Below are 17,071 nucleotides of genomic sequence, written 5' to 3'. Positions count from 1 at the left end.
CTCCTGGACATGAACGCCAGGCCGGCAGGCCGTGGGATGTGCACGAGGCACAGAACTTGGGGGCAGAAAACCTCTGTGACCTTGAGCTGAGCTCACCTGGCTCCTTTATAAAATGGCTCAAAAGATGCAAGGAGCCAATGATCACAAGCACTTTAGAAGCCACCAAGCTCCGTTCCAGTGGCGGGTCGAGTCTCGGGGGTCCAGTGAGGCCCTGTCCCGCCCCCACGGGCTCCGACCCCGCTCCGGCCGGGCCTCGGAGTACAGCCTTGGTCCCTGCGGGCGCTTGCAAAGGAAGCCTACCTTTAAAGTCGCTTCATCCAGAACCTTCACTTCCTCGATGAGCTTCTTTAATTCCTCGGCGCTCAGCAGGGAGATAACCGACTGGCCAGACTGAGGGGAGCAGTGGTCCTGGCTGTCGGCTTCCGTGGGCTCTCCGAGTCCCTCCGTGTACTCTCTCAGCTCTGAAAGGCTTTCGTACAGACACAGCGCGCAGAACAGATCAGAATATAGATGGGAGCTCACATTTAGCGCATGATCGCTCCACGGCAGATACGGGGCTGAGCACTGATGTGCTATTATTTGGCGCAAGAAATCCGAGCAGATGCCGGCACCCCTCCACGACAGCCGTGAGGAAACTGGGGCTCCCAGAGGGTCGACGCCTCGTCTGTGGTCACATGGCTACGGAATGCCCAGATCTGGGACTCACAATCGCAGACCGTGGTGCGTCTGACTCCAGAGTCGGTGTCTCCAAACCTCGGCACCTCCCCCCGGAGCGTAGGGGACGCTTTGGACAATCTGCCCCAACGCTGGCAGCCCCGGGGCCCAGACACACACTCCCCGCCCTCCGTGACAGCTGCCCCCAGCACCTGTGCGTCCCCCATCGGCACCTGCGTGACCCCCCCTCGGCACCGAACGACCACAGACAGCGCCCACGCAGCCAGCACCTGGCCTTCCGTTTTCTTCGGAACTCGTTTTGATACTTGTAGCCGGGTTTTTCCAGCTACACCTCATATTTTGCAGGAAACTGTGGTTTCACTGACAGGAAACTACGGCTCCCTCTGGCTGGCAGGTCTTTACCACCAGCAGGGGGAGACGTCCCGTGGCAGTAAATTCTAACGGGGAGCCTCGGCGAGAGCTCCCGGCCGGGCACCCTCAACGTTACAGGGTGCCTCCACAGCTGCCCGCTCTGGCTAGCGACCCGTGCATCGGTCTGGCCGTCTAGACCCTGCTCTCAGTGTTTCCAGGGTCACCCCTGCTCCTTCCCAGGCTGTCTGCAGCGGCTGCCACACGAGACGTCAGGGTCAGCGGGTCCCAAGCACTCCCGGGCGGTATCAGAATAAGAAGTAAAGCCGGGCAAACGCAGACTTGTTCTGATCCGGGACGGGACCGTGGGGAGACCCCCTCCTAATCTCAACTGAAGAGCGAACTGAGGGGGCCAGGGAGTCAGCGCCAGAGCCGGACCCCCCGGCACCCAGTTCCGGGGGCCTGAAACCCCGTGCAGGGTGGGCCTGGATTCCTTCCGGGGCGGGGAGGGGGGCGGTCGTCACCTCCCGGCTCCAGTCTGGCCTTCCCGAGCAGGAGCATTCGCTTTCCAAACCTCCGTGGGCCACCGGCGCCTCCCCCGACCCCATCCCCCCCAGAACAGGTGCCGTGAGACTCCTTCGTAGGGAACGTGTAACGCTCACGCACACGCACAGAAAAGAGCAGGCAGGACGGCCCTTCAGTACCCCCGAGACCAAGTTTCAAGGACACGCGCAGATGCGAGAGAAAGGACGATGGGGAAGCAGAGAAGACGGGAGGGGGAGGCAGGCACCGGCCGTACTCACTTGAGGGAGAACCCCATGTCCAAGGCAGGCGGTTCTGCAGCACTGCTCGCGGCCGGGGCGTCGCTGGCCGACGACGCGGGACAGCCCCCGTCCTTGGGGGTGCAGGCAGCCTGGCCCCAGGAGACAGAGGACGGGAGGCACAGCAAGGACTTCATGACAGCCGACGACACCCGGCTACTGATGGAGTAGAGCTGACTGGTCTTCTCGCCCGGCGGCTTCACCTCGCAGGACTGGGTCCTGGACAGCGGGAAGCTTCGTGCCCGCTGGCCGGGCACCTTGACCACCGGGCCTCGAGGTTCCTCCGCGTGTGTCGACAGCAGCCTCAGGAGAGGGTCGGGGTCAGGGAGGGGGGCTTTCTGGCTGGACTGCCGTCCCGGGAGAGGGGACCCCGACGCACCCGCGTCCCCGGGCTCGGGGTGGGTGGGGGGGCCCTGCGGCACCTGCTCTCGCTCTGGCTGCTGCTGCTGCTCAGAGGTGGGGGCGGCCCCTTGCCCCGAGAGGCCAGAAAGCCGACCTCCCTCTCGCTCCCCCAGGGGCCGTGCTGCCTCCCCGACGGAGGCCTCGAGGCTCGCTCTCTGGGCTCCTCTGCTGGGCAGCTGACAGGAGCCGAAGGTCTCAAAAGAGCTGATTCTCTGCCTGATGGAGGAGAAGGCCCGCGTGGGCGGCCCCGGGGGGCGCTCCCTGGAAGCAGGTGCCGGCTGGGCGGGGGAGGCCGGGTCGGGCGGCCGCCTCGGGTCTGCAGCACGCGTCCTCAGACTTTTCAAGCTGTGGCGGAACCAGGCCGGCTTGGGGGCCACGGGAGGACCCTTCTTCACGGTGCCGCTGTCCACCGACTTGCAGACCTTGGGGGCAGCACCGGTGGCGCCCGGCTCCGGCGGGGTCCCGTCCGGGCGGCCCTGCACCCTGTCTTCTTCGCCCAGACTGGCACCGGGCTGCAGCGGCCTGTGGCCGTGGCCGTCACTCATGATGGGGCTGAACAGGTTCTTGATGCAGTCGGAAATTCTCACCCAGGGCTCTTCGGCAGCGATGTCGAGGCTATAGTCCATCCGGGCCTGCCTCCTGAGGAGCGGGTGTTTCACCGGGGACGTTGGGACCCCTGCAGCACGGAAACATTGCCCCTGAGTTCTAGTCTCAGAGCGAGACGCCAAGGAGGCCTCGGGGGCTGGGGGGGACGGTGAGTACCCACGCTGGGCCCTGGGGGGTAAGCCCCCACTAGCAACCCCTGCAGAACCAGAGTTAGCTTCTCAGCATTTCAGGGCCGGACGCGTTTGCAGGGCGCCTCTGGGCCTCTGTCTGGCATCTCACAACTGAGGAATCCAGCATTCGGGAGGGTAAGGGACCGCCTGCTGGCCCAGCCAGGGCGAGACCCCAACCGCTGGTTCCTTGTGCCCTTTCTGTGGCTCCAAGCAGCCCTCCAGCAAGCCGTCACAAATGGAAAAGCCAAAGCAATTTGCCTACCTTCCCAGCTTTTCAGCCCCAGCTCACGGATCGGTGGCCGTATCTGGTTTGGACCGCCCGCCTCGTTAAGAAGCAGCGAGGACAGGCCTTCAGAGGGGGCGCACCCGGCCACCTTGGTTCTCCGCCCCCCTCGCCGGTCAGTGTCTTACATATTTGCGCATCCCTTCTGGAAGGCTGGGGACTCTCTCTTACCCAGGGACAGAGGGAGGCTGGCCTCCGAGCCCCACACAGCAACAAGGCCAAGTGGACGGGTGACCCTTCCGTGGCCCCCAGGCCCACCCTTTCCCTGGTTAAGAGGCTGTGACTCTGGATTTGCGCTCTGGGGAGGGAGGGGTGAGGGGTGACACGGCCCAGGGTGAGGAGGACTGACCCTTGCTCTCCCCTCGTCCCAGTGCCCGGCTTCAACGAAAACAGACCGTGGGAGCATTAGTTGAGCCCCAAAGATACCAGAGGCGCCCCGCACAGTCGGGAAGACGTGCGTGGTTACTGCCGACTCCAGGGCTCTGCCGAGGGGGCCCGGCCCTCCCCGCCCGGTTCTGGTTCTGCATTTGAAAGTCGCTCTGCTGCAAAGGGCTGTCAGAGGCTCCGTGGTCAGAGTGTCCGCCCGCAAGCCCTTTGCACGCTGGGGTGAGGCTCTCTTGCAGGCAGAGCACCGAGGCGTTCCCTACCGTGTTCCTCTATCAGGGTGACTAAGGGAAGGCGGAGTGCGGGAGGAGCCGGCAGCCGTGGGGCACCTGCTCCGGGCGAGACGGGCCAGACGTTTCCACCCATAACGCCCCCTGACCCTCCAGAAGCCCATTCGTGTACTTTTCACGTAGCGCTTCTCAGACAGGGAAGCCATCTGTGTGGCTTGTAGCCTACAGATTTGTTTCTCTGCCACTACCGGGGGCTCCTTGGTGGCAGGAGCCGGTCAGCCCCCTCTCTCTGTCCCCCCGCCCCTCCCTCCGTCCAGCACCTGGCACTGAGCCGCACGAAGCCAGCGTGCAATGCACGTCTTGCTGATGAGTGGTTGCAGCTCAGAAAGGCAAAGAGGGCTGTCCAGAGGGGCAGAGCCGGGTGTCCCACGGGGGTCTTCCTGACCCCAGGTCCTGTGCCCGTTCTAGCAGGCCACAGGCTGCCACCACACACGAAGCCCACGTCTCAGCAATGGCAGGGCCGCCACGTGAGCACAGCCACCCCCACGGGCACAGCGCCCGCCAGCATGAGCCAAGCTGCCCTCAGCCGGGATGGGCTGGACGCTGTGTGTGACAGCCGGTCACCCTCTGTCCCCCAGCTGACTGCCCACTGCATCGTCAGCCTGACCACGAGCTCCCCAGCCCGGCAGTGACCCCCTGTCCTGCCGCCCGGGCGCCCCAGGGCTCCTGCCTGCTCGTCAGCCTGAGTGCAGCTGCTGTGTCCATGCTTAGGGTCAGAACCCTACGTTTCCGGGGTCAGAACCCCCCCTCCCAGGGTCAAAACCACCCTTCCCCGGGGTCAGAACCCTACATCCCCGGGGTCAGAACCTCCTGTCCCTGGGGTCAGAACCTCCAACCTCAGGCCAAACCCACAATCTTACCTCATTCCCCGGACCTTTACCCGAGAGGTCCTTCCTTCCAGAAGACCGAAACGAAAGCCTACCTGGGCTGGCTCCTCTCCTCCCCGGCTCGGCCTCCGAGGACGGGCCCACCGTGGGCCCCGGGCAGCAGGCGAGGGCGCGGGGGGCTCTCCCCGCCGTGTCTTCCTGCCCGGGCAGCCGAGGCGCTGGCGGCAGCCCGCTGGCTTCCTGTAGCGTAAACAGGAAGTGAGGCCACGTGGAGACGGTGGCCTCTGGCCGTCAGAATGCAAGGTGCACCCGGGCTGGAGAGCCCCCCGAGGTGCTCCCACCACAGGCTCCCCGGCGCCCTGGGCCGCCCATGGTGTCGGAGGCCCACCTCCAGGCCACACCCCTCCTTACAGACCATGAAGTCCCCCCGCCCCGGGGACAGGGACAAGAAGCAGGGGTGTGGAAGGAACCTGGCCCCGCCGCATTTGCCCCTGCAGCCAGCTGGGCCACAGCCCCGGGAGGGGAGGGCGCGGGGGGCCGCCAGTCTTAGGACAAAATGGGAGTCAATCGCCTTCTGCACCGTTAGCGCAGTGATGTTTCGTAGGCACGCTGGGAGGACGGCGGAGCCTGGGGACCCGAGCCATCGCCTGCCCCTGCAGCACCTGCCCTGGCCCCGCGTCCGCCCAGGCAGACGTGTTGTCCCCACTGAGCCCAACGCGGTCCCGGGCTCCCTCATGAAGCGGCCTCGGGACGAGGCGGACGGGGCCCCACGCGCCCGTCTGCCACCTGCCCGGAGTTTGCCTGTCCGCGCAGCACCAACGAGATGCTCCTCGGGCCCAGAGGAAGCAGAGAGCTGAAGGAGGCTTCCCAGAGAAGTGCTTTCCGTCTGGTTCTCGAACAAAGAGAGAATTTTCCAGGCAGAGAAGCAGAACAAAAGCGCTCCAGAGAGCTGGACACCCGCGGGGAGAGCAACAGCAAGATGCCAGCCGCGACAAGAAGGAGGACAAGACAGGGGTCACCAGGGCGATGCCGTGGCCGCCTCTGTGTCCTTTCGGTCCCGAGTCAGGCGGATGGCCAGCTGGCTATTGGACAAGGCCACAGGCTTCCTCCTGGGACGAAGGACGGAAGGGGAAACCAACGCGTCGCTTGGGACTAAAACAGAAACGGCAAACGTCTGGGGCCCGAGATTAACACCTACGTTGGCAATGAATGGTCTTCGAGAACGTGAGGGCTACCAGAGTGAGAAGTGTGTTCGCAAAGCATCGCCCCCGCCCAAGGTCCCGGCCGGAGAACGGAGCTCGGGGAGAGACCAACCAACCCCGGAGTCAGTGCGCTCCTTGAACTAGACCTTTGAAGGAGCAAGGCTTGGCCATGGCGTTCAAAGCTTTACGTACTAGGCGGGTGGCTAGAACTTAGCTTTGCTCCTCTGGGGGCTCTTCAAGGTGACACTTGTCCCCGTGCACGAGCTGCTGACGGTGTTACAGGCTGACACTCAGGTACCGAGCCCAGTACTCAGAGCAGACACAGACCTCATCTGTTGTTTTCATTGTCCCTTCTGTGAGGGAGGTGCTTTTTTATTTATTTTTTATTTATTTTTTATTTTTTTGTAACGTTTATTTATTTTTGAGACAGAGAGAGACAGAGCATGAACGGGGGAGGGGCAGAGAGAGAGGGAGACACAGAATCGGAAGCAGTCTCCAGGCTCTGAGCCATCAGCCCAGAGCCTGACGCGGGGCTCGAACTCACGGACCGCGAGATCGTGACCTGAGCTGAAGTCGGACGCTTAACCGACTGAGCCACCCAGGCGCCCCTATTTATTTTTTCTTAAATGGCCCCTGAATTCAGTTCAGTTTTACTCACGTTTTCCTCCAAGGGGTCTTCCCTAGCACAGTGCTCGACAGGCGAGGGAGAGAGAGGGGAAGGGAGGAGAAAAGCGTGGGCTTACAGGGGAGATGGGGGGGGCGGGGATTTCAGTGATGGTTTGAGCTCATTAGATAGGAGAGAATTGGTCTCCCCGAGGTCATTTTGGTTGTGGAAGTTAAGTCCCCGTGAGTTACAGGACGGGTGAGGTTTGGGGGTCGTCCTGGGGAGGAAGGACTGCAGGGGGGCGGGGGGGAGACAAGGACAGACAGATATTGTACACTGGGGCCACGGAGGGACACATCCAGTGAGAAGCCCCCAGAAACCGTCGAGGGAACTTGAAGAGTGACATCCAGCTTTGCGTCCTGGTTTTGCCATTTCTCTGCGCCCTGCCCCTGTCCTGGCAAAGCCGCCCCCCCCTTTTCTCCAGGAACAAAGCAAAGAGCCTGGCTCCTCAGCCTGTCTGTCCCTCATCCGCCCTTCTGGACCCCCAGGGAAATGCGACATTTGCCTAGGGGGGGCGGGGCGGGGGGGACCGGACCCACCTGGACAAGCCCACCAGGTGTGGCTAGGGCAGCCACATCCTGCAGCTCTCTGCGGGACCGTGCTTCCTCCTTCCGTCCCTGTCACCCTCCCTCTCAGAACCTTCCTCCCCCACCTGCCCACCCCACCGCTCCGGGGGGGCGGGGGGGCCTTCCCTTCCCGGAGTCTGTCATCAGCCCCAGTCACAGACGGGCGGAGGAGTGTCCCGGGGCCCCACGCCCACCTGCCCGGCCAAGGCGGGGATGTGACAGGCAGCGTAGCTGGGGGTCGACCCACTGGCGGTGGGAGCTTGCGCTCGGTCCACTCTTTTCGTGGTTGGGACCCTCCCCTCCGGGTGGGGTAGGGCTGAACTGGGGCGAGGCACCCGCAGTGCTCAAGGGAGGAGAAAAGCGTGGGCTTACAGGGGAGACGGGGGGCAGGGATTTCAGTGATGGTTTGAGCTCATTAGATAGGAGAGAATTGGTCTCCCGGTGCTCGACGGTGCTCCCGGCCATCGGTCTGCCTTCCCCTACGGGGCGGCGAGGGGCAGAGGAAGGAAACGGAGGTCCTGAACAGATGTGATGGAGGGACAATCACAGCGATGACGCTCGTGCACCTGAGGTTTGCTAGGTGGCTCCGTTTAATGGGCACCACAGCCCTCGCCGGGAGCCGCTATACAGCCCCAGCGAACAGCTAAGGAAACGGAGGCTCCGAGAGCTTGGGATCCCCCCCAAGCCGCACCTACGAGGAAGTGGGTGGGCAGAGCTGATTGGGAAAGAAGCCCGAAACGGTTTCTCGCTGTCCCATGGGTCGATTCGCTAATGACAGACGCCACCTAGCTCTTGGTGACTTTGAGCCTCACGGTAGGCCAATCTCCCAGCAAAAGCACCACGCCTGAAGAAGCGTGTGTGAAACACCCCCTGCCCGCCCGGCACGAAACGGCCTTCTGGGGGTGCTGCTGCACTCCATCGTAAATTCCAGTATATTTTGGAAGGGAGCCCGGAGGCCAGCAGCAGGAACGGGGCTTCAGTTCTGGGCCTGGCAAGCCTCGAGTCCTTGCACAGGCAGCCCTAGGCTTGAGCTGAGCCCCTTCTCTCTGACGGAGCAGGAGAAACCTTCCCTCCCCGGGGCCACCACTGCTGCTTGGTGCTCGCTCGGGAACCACCGTGCAAAAAAGCGAAATTGAAACAACCAACAACAACCGAAAAACCAACCGCTCCTCCCAGCTCTGGCGCTCGAGAAAACATTCGACCCGTCCGGCCCCTGTCTCACCTGGCCACACGCTGGCAAAGTGGGCCCAGAAGGGCATGGGGAGTTCTCTCTCTCTTCCAGACTCTTCTGAGGGTCGCTGTCACTTTTAAAGTATTTTCTGGGCGGAGGCTTAGGCTTGGAGGTGGTGGGTTTTCTCACCAAAATCTCGAAGGATTTCTTCAGTCTCAGCGGTGGGTGGCTGTGCGGGAACCCAGGGCGGGGTGCGCTCTCCTGGGGCGACCGGGACGGAGCCACGGGAAGCGTCCCCGGCTCCTGCACTGGGGACAGGCTCGGGCTGGGCGTGTGGACTTCCGGGTCGGAAGGCTGCTGCTCGCTGCCGCTGACGGGGCTTCCCCCGGGGGACCCGGACACGTAGCTGCTGTCGCTGCTGGAACGGATCATGACCTTCTGAGCCCTGCGATTAGGGGCTGCTGAGTTCCTCTCTCTCTCCTTCTCCAAGGTCGGCCGCCCATGCCAGCTGCTCTCCAGCCTCGGGACACCTGCAGGGGAAGCACGAGGAACCCCCACAGCTGGGCTTGGAAGGCAAACGCACCCTTGGCCGCGCTCCCGACCGCCCCGGGCTGCACGCTGCACCCCGGGCTGTCTGCTTCCCATCTGAGGTCACTGGGGATTTGGAGCCCGGCCGTCTCGGGTTTGTCCCAGAAAAGCTGTATGACTCCAGCTTGGGAAAATCACTCAACCTGAGTCTCCGTGTGATGGGCACGGAGACGTGTCCCCAACTTGCCCGTCAAAGAAGGGCTTGCTGTCCCATCTGTGGAAGGGCTGGTGGCAGATGCCTGCCACTGTCCGCCCCTCTAGGGACTGCCTACAGGAGCTGTCTCCCCAAGGCGACCTCGCGTCCGATGACCGATGGAGATGGGCTGTAAAGCGGGGGTGGGCGGGAGCGCCTGCCACCAAACCAGACAATTCTAACGTGTCTTTTAGCTCCACAGTTCCAGGGCTGAAGCTGGCATCTCAGCTCACCTCCTCCCTCTGCCCAGCCCTCTTCTCTCCTCCCCTCCACGGGCTCCGACCCCTTGGACCCCTCCGAGATAGCACCCTGCATGCCAAGCTGGCCTCCTGGGAAACCCAACCAGCAAAACTCCATGTTTTCACCTGTAAAATGGGGATAATAGTTATAGGGTCACCGAGCTTGTTTGGGGGGCTCAGCATCAAAGAGAGAGAGGACACCGGCCAGTGTGCGTTGAGCCTTGTAGCAAGAAGCTACCATTTCCTCCAGCTGAGGACGAATCGACAGCTTCAGGACCACACTTTCTTAGCCATAGTACCCTTTCTCTTCCCTCCCATCCAGCCTTTCTTCCTGGGTCATCCCCGCACACACACCCATTCTCAGCACCGTGTCCGTCCACACAATCCTGAGAGGCCCTTTTCTGTAGCGGCAAACCGCCCCCTGTGTGTTTCTTTTCTACAATCAAGAGCTCAAAGGAGTGGGAGCAGACTGAGACCCAGCCTCTTGCTCAGATTCCAGCTCATTCCGGAAGGCCAGGAGAGCGAGGAGAGCCCCGTGGAAGAGAATCCTAGACCTTAGGAGAAAACCAAAGTCAGCCAAGCTCACGGTTTGAGTCCTCGATGAAGAACAAGATTTCTTTTGCTTTTTCCTGGTCATAAAATAATGCAGCCTCATTAGAAGGAACTCGGCCCCAAAAAGAAAGAAATGAAAGTCAAGATCCACCTGCCATCCAATCCACTGGAGAGAACCACTGTCCAAATATGTGTGAGTTTCTCAGTGACATTTTCCTGAGCATAAATGTTGAGTGGGTGGAGAGGGTAGAACCTTTTCTCTGAACGCTTTCAGCCTGTGTAGCCTCCTTGTCAATATTTGCATGTTGTTCTATCACACACTCCACGATGGCTTGGCCGATGCCCCTCAGCCGAGCACAGAGGCCGCTAGCACCCAGGGACTGAAGTCAGTCGACCTGGTTCCCGTCCAGATGCTCTGGGCACCACACAATGTGATTTTGGGTAAGAGAGCCTCTCAGCGGCCCACTTTTTCCTTAGAAACGTGCATAAAAACTATATGTAAAGATCCAGTAAAATAATGCATGAATTAGTTCCAGTGTCTGACATGACAAGGCCTGAAGAAAGGTTAGATGTTATATTATTAGAGATTTTTTCTAAAGAGTCTATTATTATGAACTTGTGATTGAAAACTCAACTGTGTATAGGGGCAACTGCCAATGACAACCTGATATAAGATGACAGGGGATGGTGGGAACAACAGAGCCCAGAGGAGTGCCGGCCCAGTAAAGAAACATACAAATTCAGATGCTTCGAACATCGTGTGCCTCCCCAACAGAGCAAACACGTGAGCTGAGCTCAGCCGGTAGGCTGCTAGCTTTCGGCCTTTGTCCACGTTGCGGGCTCGTCGGTGATGTGACAGTCACATCGCTGAGGTAGAAGGCAAGTCAATGGCTCAACCCTGAGCTGTCTAAGAAGGCAAAGATGTTCAAGTCAAAGTTAACTGTTTTTCTTACCTTCCAGGCTCCACTGATGCCTCTCCTTTCCAAACTTGACGTTCTCCACAGCCTGGGCCACAGCTTCTTTGAGTTGCATTTCAGACACCTAGAAAATACCGGTCACCTCCTCAAGTAAACAGCAGCAACGTCTGCATCAGGCTCTGAGTCCTATAGCAGCTCCCAAGCGTGGCCCCTGGATGCCAGGATCTGTCCTTCCAACCCACTCTGCAAATAGCTGACAGCGTCCACTTCTAGAAACACCCTATTGATTCCAGGGCATCAGTGGTTCTTCTAGTATATTGTCAGTAAAGTCCAAAGTGTGTCAATAAAGGGGTTCCAGAGGTGGCCACTCTCGACTCTCCAACCTTCTCTCCACGGCTTGCTGAAAACCTCCAGGCAAAGTTACCACTTGACAGTTTACCTCTTGGAGCATTCCACTCTCGGCAGTGCTGCCATGACATCATCATCACTATCTTCATCACCATCATCGCCATCATCACCATCACCACCACCATCATCACCACCATCATCATCATCTTCACCATCATCATCACCAATATCATCTTCATCATCACCATCACCATCATCACCATCATCGTCACCATCACCATCATCACCATCATCTTCATCACCATCACCATCATCTTTATCACCACCATCATCATCATCACCACCATCATCATCACCATCACCATCATCACCATCATCACCATCACCACCACCATCATCATCATCACCACCACCATCATCATCATCACCACCATCATCACCATCATCATCACCACCACCATCATCATCACCATCATCTTCATCACCATCATCATCATCACCATCACCATCATCTTCATCACCATCATCATCATCATCACCATCACCACCACCATCATCATCACCACCATCATCACCATCATCTTCATCACCATCATCATCACCACCATCATCACCCATCATCATCATCATCACCACCATCATCACCACCACCACCATCATCATCATCTTCATCACCACCATCATCATCACCATCTTCATCATCACCACCATCATGATCATCATCATCACCACTACCATCATCATCATCATCATCACCATCACCATCACCATTTTGCTTTAACAGGTCACTAACAGTTAAGAGTATGACTTTTGGAGCCACAGTATATATAAAGAACCCCTACAAACCAACAACCAAAACCAAACAGCCCAACTAAAAAATGGGAAAAGAACTTGAATAGTCTTTTCTCAAAAGAATGTATACAGATGGCCAGCGAGCACCTGAAAAGGTACTCAACATCACTAATCACTGGGGAAGTGCAAATCAAAACCACAATGAGACACTGCCTCACACCCATAAGTGCTATCAAAAAAACCAGGAAACAATATGTGTTGATAAGGATGTGAGAAATTGGAATCCTTGTGTGCTGCTGGCGGGAATGTAAAATGGTGCAGCTGCTGTGGAAACGGTGTGGCGGTGCCTCAAAAAATTACAAATATAATTACCACTTGGCCCAGCAATTTCACTTCTAGATACATGCCCAAGGACAATGGAGAGCGGGGACTCGAGTAGATACGTGTACACCCCTGTCCATAACAGCATTATTCACAATAGCCAAAGGTGAAGCAACCCAAGTGGCCATTGACACACGAGTGGATAAACAAAATATGGCACGTACGTACAACCGAGTGCCATTCAGCCTTAAGGATATGCCGACGTGCGCTACAACGTGGAAGGACCTTGAAGACATTTTGCTGAGTGAAATAACTCGGTCACAGAAAGACAAGTCCTGTACGATCCCACTTACAGGAAGTACATAGAGGCGTCAACACTGTAGAGACAGAAGGTAGAATGCTGGCTTCCAGGGGCTCGAGAGAGGGCGAATGGTGAGCTGTTTAATGGATACAGAATCCCAGCTTTACAAGAGGAAAAGCGATCTGAAGGCGGCCAGTGGTCCTGGTGTCCACCCCCCTCATGCCATTGAACTATACGCTTGCGAATGGGGAAGATGGTCAGTTTCACATTAGATGTATTTTACCACAAGGACCAGGTAATAACAATACGTGAATCACCGACAGCACTGGGCACGTCGCCCGGCAAGCGGCAAACTCTCAGTACAGGAGAGTTAATATCGCCGGCAGTTCTGCAAGGGCAAAGACCGCTCCCCAGTTTCAGAGCTGAGACACCAGGGGTGCTGGGAGATCAGATGAATGTCCAAGAGGTCACTGCGAGTGAGACAGGAGCCCGGCGTCCCTCTGTGTGCGCACTGGTCGTCCCCACCTGCAACGCCTTCCAGGCTTCCAGACCCGGCTCCGTTTTCTGGGTCGCCGGCACCCTGACTCCCTCAGCCTCCGTGGCCTGTCTGTGTGCGCCCCGCCCTGCCCCTCCAGCCGGCACCAAGCTCCTCAAGGCCAGGGCTCCGGCCTTGGCCCCACACCCTGACTCCAACTCCACTGCCCTCTCCACACGGGACCCCAGAGCGGCAAGAGTCGCTGAGCCCGCCTCCTTTCCTTCTGTCGCCCAGAGCTGTAGACGAAGTCCTTGTTCACCTGAGTACGAAGCTTGCTTCTCTCTCGGGTGCTTCTCCTTCGTCTAGTGCCACCATGGAACAGAGCTGGGCTCGAGACCCACTACACCAGCTGTGTGTAGATCTGCTTGTCAATCTACCTCTGTCCTGTTTCCGCGGGGAGTTGGGAGTCTGTTAGCTACAAGCGCAGGCTTTAAAGCCTAGCGTCTTCCTGTAGAAGTTCCACCACGGGCAAGTTCCTTTTTCCTTTCTGAGCCTCGGTGCCCTCCTCTGTGAACTAGCAGGGAGCATCATACTGACTTCAGAGGGTTCTTCGACAACTAAATGCTATTGCGCTTGTCACGTCTTTCAGCAAATATGCCTGATACACTCAAGGATTCCATAGTGACTATCACCGCGTCCCCAAAGGAACCCCAGCAATGCCCACGGTGTCCACTCCCAAGGCTCTCTCCAACCTGGGCTCCACTTCTCAGCCATTATCAGCCCTGAATCTCACCGCCTACTGGACACCCCATGGGTACCTCAATCTGCTTACGCCCACGTGAGACCACTTCCTCCCTCCCAACCCCCTCCTCCTTCCCTTCTCGCCACTGGGGGGTGCTGTCGCCATCGCTCGGTCTTCCGATCCCCAAACACCCCAGTCATCCTAGACCCCTGTGCCCCAGGCTAATCAGCCAACAGTAGGACCAATTCTTCCCCAACTGCCTCCATCCCTCTGCCCACATCTACTGTGAAGTTCAGGCCCTCACCATCTGGTTCCTTTCTCTTCCAAACTCCAGGATATACCCACCCCCCCACCCTGTCCTCCAGGGCACAATCAACAGTTAAAAAAATAAAATCTTGCCTGCTTCCGATTCTGTGTCTCCCTAGCTCTCTGCCCCTCCCCCACTCACGCTCTGTCTCTCTCTCTCTCTCTCTCTCAAAAATAAACATTAAGAAATTTAAAAAATAATAAAATAAAATCTGAACATTATTACACGAACAGCCACACACCCTCCCCTCGCTCCTCACCCCCCGCAGAATGCCACGCATGCTCCTAAGCATCCCGTGTGACTCCCATGCCATGCCGACCTGTACCCTTAGCCTCTCCACCTGCGCCCGCACCCCAGCCCCACGCTCCTTCCTTCCATGGCAGGTCCCTTCCTGACTCTGTAGCTCCACGGAACGACCTTCCTCAAATCCTCTGCCTGGAGACAACTAACTTCTGGTAATTCTTGCTTCATGAATTACCTACCTACCTTCATGCAACCTTCCTTTCTGTCTCCCTCTTCTCCCTGTCTTCCCACCCTGTATTGTAATTATTTGTAGGTCATCGTCTCCAGCCAGACCCTGAGCCCCAGAGAGCAAGACCGTGTACCATGAACTTGTTCATCCCTGTATGCTGGGGTGCGCAGCTCCCGACAGTCGCATAGTGAGCGGGTCCCTACTCGATGCACGGATGAATTGGCCCCTGGCCTCCACATGCAGGGATCCTGGGTCTGTATTTTCCTGTCCAAGAGCTTGTAACCAGCTCTAAGAGCTTCCCTAAGCTATTGCCAGTTGCCTCTGGCGTCTAGGAGTCGGCCAGTGGACCCCCGCTGCATTCACTCGTTATTACACTTGGAACAGGTTCTTGGGAATTCGGGTCCAAACCCAGAGGGCATCACCCGCGTTCATCCATTTCTTGTCCCAAGTACAGAAAGAGTGAGCCTGGGAGGAAGAAGACGTCCCGGTGGGGTGTTACCTGTGGGTCTGGATGCCGGCTGACGATGATGGGGACGGGCCCAGGACTGCAGTGACTCAGGATCGCGTAGACTTCATTGAGCGTCAGGCAGTGCACAGGGGAGTCATTGATTTCCACGATCTCGTCCCCACACCTGGGAGAGCATACACGGGAAGCCGTCAGCGAGCTAACCCTCGTGGTGTTCAGACGCTCCCTTCCCTGACGCCCCACTCAGGGACTGCGCTCTCTGACGGGACCTAAAACTTACACCAATAAATAGAGCTCCTTAGCCACCCGACTGACATTCAGAGCAGGACGGACCAAGGCAGTGCACGCTCACTCCTCGCTGTGCGACCACAGCGTGGGGGACGTTTCATACCCATCTCGTGGGTCAACGTGAACAAAAGTTGATCTGAACTTTCCTCTTCATCTTCCCCATTAAAGTCTGTCTAACCGAGATGGGGGGTGTAGGTTAACCCGATTTAAGCGATTAACCAATGAACTGTGATATAAGCAATCACATCCTCTCCTCGGGCCTCACTGTTCCCATCTGTAGAATGGTTAGGAGGAAAGACAGATGCTTTGCGCTAACAGGTAAAGAAGATATAACTGGGCTGGGAGCAGCGGAAGCCCTTGCAAAAAAGAAGGAAGGAGAGAAAGCATGGAGTTCATTCTCGTTGGAAGATGGGGATCGAGTTATGGAAAATTTAGGTGTGTCCTGTGACCTACCCAGAAAAAAAGAAAAAACACAAGGGAGGTAGAAAACATAGGGATGTATCCGTACTTGGAGGATTTGGGCAATCCAACCCCCTTGTCTCGGAGCTGGGGAAACCGAGGCACAGAGGGTGAAATATTCTCAATAAGACCTAGCTTAGAGTTTAAAAAAAAAAAAAAGGCTTTTTCTAGAAACAGCCATGTAGTAAATGTTTTAGGCTTTGCAGTTCACACCCTGTTGCAATGACTAAACTCTGATGTTTTGGTGTGGAAACAGCAGATGTAGACGACGTGTCAACAAATGAGCGTGGCTGTGTTCCGATAAAACTTTCTTTAAAAAAACCAACAGGTGATGGGCCCCAGTTTGCTGACCACTGGTCTGGCGGGTTATCAGCCCAGTGGGGATCGGAACGCAGGTCTCCAGGGCTGAGTTCGCCGTCCTTCCCGCTGTGGTCTGCCATCTCCCGTCACAGTTCCGCTCAGCCGGTCCCCCTTCCCCTTTGCTAAGAAAGCACGCATTTTGGGGGCACCTGGGTGGCTCAGTCGGTTGAGCATCCGACTTCAGCTCCGGTCACGACCTCACGGTTCGTGGGTTCGAGCCCCGCGTCAGGCTCTGTGCCGACAGCTCGGAGCCTGGAGCCTGCTTCAGATTCTGAGTCTCCCTCTCTCTCTGCCCCTCCCCTGCTTGTGCTCTGTCTCTCTCTCAAAAATAAATAAACGTTTTAAAAAAAGAAAGTACACATTTTCTTTGATGTAACTGAAGACCACCGCAGAAGCTTCCAGAACAATCCCTACCCAGCTGCAGGTCTAGGGGGGAGGACTCTCTGTCTGAAGGGATTAGGGCGAAGGCCGTTGTGGTGACTGTGCAGTCATGTCCCAGGTGACAACATGGCAGCTCAGCAAACGGCTCTCGCCGTCCTGCAAATCTGTCTCGAATCTAAAGCACCGTCGAGACGGCATCCCGAGCAGGCCTTGCCCTTACACGGACTGCAGTGGTGGGAAAACCTTCAAAACTATGACCAAACTCTCCGGAGTTAGCAAGCCTCGAACCCAGTGAGAGAAGGGACACGCGAAGATGCGTGAACCGGAAATATCGTGACAGGTGAAACCGAGGTCAATGGCACCGAAACCCAACTCGCTTACTGGAAAGGAGATTCACACTCGGGCATCTGTTAGAAGTTATCTGCAGGGACGTAGGTCTGGAGTGTCCGCAAGGATCTGGT

General features: G+C 57.8%; 1 protein-coding gene across 5 annotated transcripts in view; it reads right to left on the bottom strand.

The window, feature by feature from the left end:
* IL16 (interleukin 16) overlaps positions 1-17,071 on the bottom strand; it is a 94,175-nt gene that overhangs the window by 7,595 nt on the left and 69,509 nt on the right. For 4 of the 5 annotated variants that reach the window (XM_053223464.1, XM_027068232.2, XM_027068230.2 and 1 more), the window contains 6 exons: positions 15,156-15,288; positions 10,935-11,022; positions 8,461-8,939; positions 4,902-5,046; positions 1,827-2,922; positions 301-469 (listed from right to left, as the gene is read on the bottom strand). In XM_053223464.1, coding sequence (XP_053079439.1) covers positions 301-469; positions 1,827-2,922; positions 4,902-5,046; positions 8,461-8,939; positions 10,935-11,022; positions 15,156-15,288 — 2,110 coding nt within the window. Of the gene's footprint in view, positions 1-300; positions 470-1,826; positions 2,923-4,839; positions 5,047-8,460; positions 8,940-10,934; positions 11,023-15,155; positions 15,289-17,071 lie in introns of those variants that run through there. The other variant, XM_027068239.2, reaches the window with a different exon arrangement.

The sequence above is a fragment of the Acinonyx jubatus genome, chromosome B3, assembly GCF_027475565.1.
Source record: "Acinonyx jubatus isolate Ajub_Pintada_27869175 chromosome B3, VMU_Ajub_asm_v1.0, whole genome shotgun sequence".
Classification (NCBI taxonomy): Eukaryota; Metazoa; Chordata; class Mammalia; order Carnivora; family Felidae; genus Acinonyx; species Acinonyx jubatus.
This window is presented reverse-complemented; position numbering and strand designations above follow the sequence as displayed.